Source organism: Lathyrus oleraceus, chromosome 2, assembly GCF_024323335.1.
Source record: "Lathyrus oleraceus cultivar Zhongwan6 chromosome 2, CAAS_Psat_ZW6_1.0, whole genome shotgun sequence".
NCBI lineage: Eukaryota > Viridiplantae > Streptophyta > Magnoliopsida > Fabales > Fabaceae > Lathyrus > Lathyrus oleraceus.
The window spans coordinates 8,292,293-8,299,561 of record NC_066580.1 but is presented as its reverse complement, the minus strand read 5'-3'; the positions used below and the strand labels follow the sequence as shown (position 1 = coordinate 8,299,561).

Genomic DNA, 7,269 nt, shown 5'->3' with positions numbered 1-7,269 from the left:
GTTCCAGGTTTGCCTGTGGGTGTGTGTGTCTTGTTTGGCGTGCGTGAGCCGAACTACGGCAGCTCTGATTCTCGTTCCAGACGAGATACGTAGGCATAGGATGCGACGTCCTATCGAGCTCTCTTCCTCTTAACCCCACCTGTGTTGTCTTCGATGCGTGTGTGTGTGTGGTGTTTTAGCAACCTTTTCTTTTCTTAGAGCGTGGATCCCGTCGAGTACGACGGACGTGAGGGGTGCTAATACCTTCCCCTTGCGTAACCGACTCCCTTACCCTTTCTCTTTGGTCGCGAGACCATGCTTTTTCCAGGTTTCTCTGAGCGTTTCCTTTCCCTATTTTGGGATAAATAACGCACGGTAGCGGCTCTGTGTTGTTTTTGTTTCAGCCTCGCCGGTTGTTTTTCGCGGATGCGACACCTACTAATGCCCTATGATTTACAGAATTCTCCAAACTCATTTGAGGTGAACTCGCCACCCCTGTCAGTCCTCAAACAAGTTATGAATGCACCTATCTCTTTCTCAACATTAGCTTTAAAATGTTTGAAAGTAATAAAAGCTTCTGATTTTTCATGTAAGAAATAAATCCAAGTTTTACGAGAATAATCATCGATAAAACTTAGAATGTACCTCTTGCCACTGTGGGATGCTGGCTTGATAGGGCCACATATATATGAATGTACTAGTTGGAGCTGTTTTGATGTCTTCCACAAACTCTTCCTTAGCATTGTATCTCTGTGTTGTTTTCCAGTTAGGCAGGTTGTACATAACTCATTAGGAGATTTAAGAACAGGTAAGCCAATCACCATCTTTTTGAAGGCCAATGTTCTTAATCCCTTGTGATTCAGGTGCCCAAATTGATTAGGAGATCTGTGGCATATAAGCTAACACAAAAAACATTTTGTTTCCACTCATATTAGTTTGCATAATCAGTCCCCTCTTAGAATGATACACTTTACAAGTTCCATCCCGAATTAAAATGGTCAATCCTTTCTCTTGAAGCTGACCTATACTTAATAGATTGTTTTTAAGCTCAGGAATATAATAGACATCAGATATTACCTGGATTATGCCATTTATTTGCACCTTTATACTCCCTTTTGCTACTACCTTCATTCTTGTATCATTTCCAAGCTTCACTGTTCGATTGAAATTTTCTTCCAATTCAAAGAACCACTCTTTGTTTCCCGTCATGTGGTTGCTGCACCCTGAATCCAGGAACCATGTCTCTTTTTTCTTTTCTTGATGAATATCTGCATATGACATCAACAAAAGTTCCTCTTCTTCTAATTCAACATAGTTAGCTTTCTTTTCCCATTCAGGACATTCATATTGGAAATGTCCTAATTTGTGGCATTTGAAACATTCAATGACTGCTTTGTTTATGGGTTGTCTCCCTCTACCTCTGCCACGTCCTCCTCTGAACATGCCTCGACCTCTACCTCTGTTTGATCGATCATCATGAGCCACTTTTAACACATGTTCCTCCTCTTGGTATCCTTGCATTCTTTGTTCATGAACTAGTAAACTTCCATGTAATTCATCAATACTCAAAGTACTTAGATCATTTGATTCCTCTATTGAACACACAACATAGTTAAATTTGATAGTTAAAGATCTAAGTATCTTACTCACCACCATACTCTGCTCCATTGTCTCACCGTTTGACTTCATTTTGTTCACTAAGATCAAGGTTCGCCCCAAGAAAGTGTCTACTTTCTCTCCTTCTTTCATGGCCAGCAACTCAAACTCCCTCCTTAATGCCTGCAGTTGTGCCCTTTTCACCTTTGTAGACCCTTGATATTTCCGCATCATTGAGTCCCAAATTGCTTTTGAGGTTCCCTTGTCAAGAATTGTTTCAAGAACTTCTCTGTCAATGGCCTGAAACAGAAAATTCTTGACCTTCAGATCTTTGAGTTTGGCTTCTTCCACCGTCTTTCTCTGCGCCTCGCTTGCCAATGATGTCCCAATTGCTGCTGCAGGGATTCCTTCATCAACCAGATTCCACATTTCCTTACTCTTTAGAAAGTTCTCCATCATCATTGACCAATAATCATAATGGCCATCGAACTTGGGAATGGACGGTTGCACAAACTTTTCTGAAGTTGTCATTCTTCTCGCACACTTTTAATTTGGCCCCTTGCACAGCTCTGATACCAAATGTTAGTTTTAGAATAACAAATAGCTGGAAGGAATGATCATTCATTAAGAGAATATGGCTTATAAATAGCCTTACAAGCAAAACAGAATCTACTGCTAACAAACTTGAAACGTGGTAATAATAAAAAAGAAACAAACCCTATTCTTCCTAAAGAATAGGTCTTTCCTAAAAACTAGGAATTGCTAAACAAACAAATTACAACTAATATTTTAATAATAATAAACTTTCTAACAAATTTTAGATGTTTATCAAGTTTGTGGCTTCTTGTACTTTAAGATTCGCTTGCAAAAACTAAAGGTTCGGGAACATTTCATTTCCCCGTATAATTGGTAGAGTAAGAGGTCGGTGTTATGGTTCTCTTTGGTGAGGTTGTTGTGTGAATCTGAAGAATTAAAGAGTTTGGAATGTCCCTTGTCCGACTCTTAGAGGAGCGGAATCGTGATGTGTGGGTTCAATAGGAGATGCCAGGAAGAGATGGAGCTCTAACAGCTTGCGAATGCATGAAAAGTTTTCCGTTGAACGACAAATCAAACGACTTTAAATGTCATCGTGCTAAATGAATTTGATGATAGATTTGTTGGAGAACGAGGTTTACACTTCAAGGTAGAAGATTGTTGAAACTTCAAGAAAAGAAGATTTGGATCTTTGGTGGAGAGACAATGGTTTTTGGTGAAATTAGAGTGAATTAGAAGTCGATCCCTACTATTGGCACCACTTTTCTGTAAGGAATTATAAATGAAATGTGAAGCAGTGAAGTTGTGTCTTGTTGTGGTGGATTTGTACTTCCAATGCATTGGAGAGTGGGCTGATCTGTAAGGTTAGCACTCCAATACTGAAGTCAGTGAGAGAAATTGATAGTTATGTGTGAGTGACAATGAATTTGAATATCTAAAATGACGCATGTTATCTTATATACATAGAGTTGTTGAAACTACTCGCGTATGTAGCAGTGTGTTGAGCCGACAACTGTCCGATCATGTATCAGATGCTGATTAATGTGCTTGAGAACAGAATTGCCTACTTCTAATTAAAAGAAAGGTCTACCTTCTAATTCGTAATTTGCTTTTGGGCTTGTTTTCTATCGTCTTGGTACGCCTTTACTTTACATAACAGAAAATAAAAGATAAAGAATACATTATAAATTATATAGAAAAAAAATATAAAAAATGAGAAATGTAAATTTAGACTTCGTCATTCATGTTGCATCAAAAAAGCTAAAAGCTCTAGACAAAACATTGAGATGAAAGGAATGAGAATGATGAACTTTTGTGATACAATCTAGTATTTCAAGTTCATATTCGTTGTATATATCATTTCAAGTCCATTTCAGCATGATTTTGTGTTTATTTTGTTATACGTATCATTTACTGCAATTAATCATAATCAATATTAATGAGTTATGATACTATAGTGTTGATTTCATATGTTTGTTTCTATAATCAATATTCTGCTAAAGTTGGTAAGGAAGGAAGCTTAATTATCTCTCTAAGTGTTATTTGAGTCTTGAAACCTACTCTGACCCAGTTGAATTCACAGAACCCAAATCACTTAAAAAAATTTATAACCAAAAAAAGATTTAAGAAATTTAACAAGAGTTCAATTGAACATTTACACAGCATTGACCATGAACTTGGCTCCTCATAGTAGAGCCTGAGATGGTAAAAAAACAAGCACTGAAATTCAAACAACTTTGTAGTTTGTTATACACTATACACATCAATATCTATATTAACTCCCTCATTTTCACTTTATCACACTTGAACAATGTTCCAATCTGTGAGCATAAAATCTGCAAAAATCTGAGTCTGACCAATGAATAAATATGCACCTTTTCCAAAAAATTCAGACTTTCCAATTTCCATCCTCATCAAACTTTGTTGTGGTTGGAGTTAAAAATGAAAACCCCTCTCAAACAACTTGTGTATATATAATGTAGGTCTAAGATGATTGAGCAAGTGTTATATCAGAAACAGACAGTGTACCAGACTGATCAATGTCAAGCTCTTCAAACTCTTTCATCACAAGTGTTATATCTTCTTGGCTAATCTTCCCCATCTCCTTCAGCTTATAAATTACGAATTCAGCAGCCCTATGAACAAATCAAATCAAAAAGATTGAAACAAGTTTAACACATTTTGTAAGTCTTTGAAAGAGTCATAGTATAACATGTTGTCACAGTAAATAAGTGTATAAGCATATGTGTTTAGTTTTTCGCTGTGACGAAAATTGATGAACTAACCCAACAGTGCCATCCTCATCAAGATCAGCTGCTTCCAAATCGTGATTTGTCATTTTCCTGGTAAGAACCCATCTGACAAGTGCCTTTTGTCTACTTTCAGTGTTTAGTTCAGCCATGTAGAGGAAAAACTGAGCTACGCAAATAGTACCGGTTAATATCCAAAACACCGCAAATATTCTACCAGCTTGAGTAGAGAAACTTTTATCTCCATAACCAAGAGTTGTAATTGTTGAACAAACACAGTAAAAGGCATCAATAACATCCAATTTTTCAACCGTGACTAAGAAGATTGTCCCCGCAATAACGAGAATCAAAAGAAGGAAAAGGACCAGAATAAATTTGTATCTTGTTTTGTTGGTCTCAAGCTCCTTTAAAATTTCACTTGGACCGACTTTTTGGTGCATGTGGATGGCTTTGATTAACAAAACTTCTTGCTTCTCAACCAAGTAATCTGCTGCTTTGCTTAGGATTAGCCCCATCAACGCCATTCCGGAGAAAACAAAAGCGCACGCGAGTAGTTTTGTAAGGTCACTATTGGGAACAAGGTCTCCGTATCCAACGGTAGTCATCGTCACAATCGTAAAGTATAGGGCATCTAGGAATCTATCAGTTTTCATTCCTTTGATCTGGTTCCTGACAAGGTAGAAGATTAAAGTTCCTATGCCTAAATAGACCATAAGAATTATAGCAACTTTTCTAAAGCTTGGATGTAGATTCCCAAACATGGGCTCAGAAAGAGGATTTGATTCATTGCTGTTTGTCACCAGAGGAGCATGATCTGTATGAGGAGCACTTCGAGAACGAAGGAGCCTTCTTTGGTTTAGCCGTCTTTTACCCTTTTGAGGTTCAGTGTCCTGCAATCTCAATAGCAAGGGCTCGTTTGTATCGTTGTTGGCCATGAAGATAAGTTTAGAAAGCAAGAATCTGCAACCTGATTCAAATGCAAAGCAGTCCAAACTAGTCGTGTCAGCGAAATAATAACGGAAAGTACATGCATAGCATATTCCAAGTTTCCAACACACGTACACCCAAAAGCCTTCAAATTTCTAAAACTAAGGAGCATATTACAAGTTCATTAAAAGGGCTTCAAAGAAATATAACCCAGAACCATATTCAAACAGTTAATAGGCACTTATGATGAATCCTAGATCTACTTTCAATTGAATATACCAAATAGTGAAGCATAATCAAGCTCTAGATGCAAGAAAAGAAAAGAGAAAATCATAAAGATCATAGATCAAGCATGAGTAATCAACAATTTGCAAAAACTAAGTAACAAGCAGAAAGGGAAATCAAATGAAAGAATAAATAAGCAGTAAGAATTGATGAAAGTTTTCACCTTTGAAGTGATTCTATTGCTGATGAAAAGATGAATGTTGGTGAGTGTTGGGAAAGGTTCTGATTCAGTGGAAATTGTGGATCCAATTCCCATGTTTCTAATTTTATCTATACTTATATTAACTATTAAGAATTCATTACAGCTATAGAATTGGTTTATGATTTAAAAAGTATATCCATTTATCATATGTTTCTTTCGATTGTCAACTATATGTCTGACTTTTTCCTGTAAAAAAACAATGTATTTCAGACATTTTCATAGTTGGGGTGAAAAGGATGGTAAGGATTAGGTGAATTTGAGGTTTGATGATTTTGATTTGGGTGACTTTGTCTCTAAAATAACATCTCTTATCAAAACAATTTATTTTATTCATTTGTATATCTTTCAATTACACTGAAAGTATCAAATGTTAAAGTCACTCAATCATTTCCTAAAAAGGACATGGTTTCACACAAAATGTCACTTTTCTTTAAACTAAAATGTACATAAATGTACGGTTGTTAGTTAATCACTCCTAGGTTGTTTAGAAGTTAGTAATAAATGGTGGTTAGGTAGTTAAAACTAATTTTATATATAGGTATTACTAGTTATGAATGTGGTATGTAGTTACTAATCAATAAATAGTTAGTAGTATGGTCATAGATGATGTAGCTCATATTTGTAATGAAAAAATTGGGAGAGATGGTAGATATGAAAGCTTTGTTTGACTATCAAGAAATACTTGAAGAGTTGTAAATGGAGTTCAAGAACTCACAACTAATGCAATCGAAGTACATAAGAATATTCATAAGGAAGAGAATAAGAAATATTACAAGGATATGTTCTATATACAAGCAACTCTAGATGCTGCAAATTTTGACTGGATTTCTCATGCTGAGAATGCAAATGAGGCATGAGATATTTTGATCAAATACTTTGAAGGAGGTGACAAAGTGAAAGTGTTAAGTTGCAATCTCTGAAAAGACAATACAAATTGTTGCAAATGGATAAGAATGAAATTGTTGCAGCATATGCATCAAAGATTCAAGGTTTGATTCATACAATAAAAAGTTGTGGTTGATTGTTAATCGAGAAAATGGTTATTGAAAGGTGATGAGAAAACTCACACCTCATTTTGATCATGTGATAGTTGCTATTCAAGGATCTGACATGTATGCAACTATGAAGAGGTTGGATCTTATATGGTCTCTAGAAGCACAAGAGCTGAGGATTCTTGAATGAAAGGGAGTGCAAGAATCAGTTCATAGGTCCTATTGAAAGAAGGACGTGACCTGTCGTAGGTAGGGGTGGGAATATACCAGGTCGGGCCACGGGGGTCTATAGCCGAGCCTCTTTAAGGTCAGACCATATCATACCTATTTAATAAAAATGTTAGGTTTAGGCTTTTTTAAAAGTCTATTTAATTAAACAAGTCATGCTTAGGCTATTAAAAAAACGCATATGAAGCTTTATAGACCAACATACATATATATATATATATATATATATATATATATATATATATATATATATATATATATATATATATATATATAT

The 7,269-nt window shown here is 35.8% G+C and overlaps 1 protein-coding gene across 1 annotated transcript; it reads right to left on the bottom strand.

Annotated features, from left to right (window-relative positions):
• Nucleotides 1–3,684: 3,684 nt before the first annotated feature.
• Nucleotides 3,685–6,091, bottom strand: LOC127117589 (two-pore potassium channel 1). The gene is made up of 3 exons (XM_051047656.1): nt 5,734–6,091; nt 4,395–5,325; nt 3,685–4,244 (listed from the first exon to the last, which is right to left on the bottom strand). Exons 2-3 carry the CDS (start codon nt 5,291–5,293, stop codon nt 4,094–4,096), a joined length of 1,050 nt encoding a protein of 349 aa, XP_050903613.1. The 5' UTR covers nt 5,294–5,325; nt 5,734–6,091; the 3' UTR covers nt 3,685–4,093.
• Nucleotides 6,092–7,269: the final 1,178 nt, after the last annotated feature.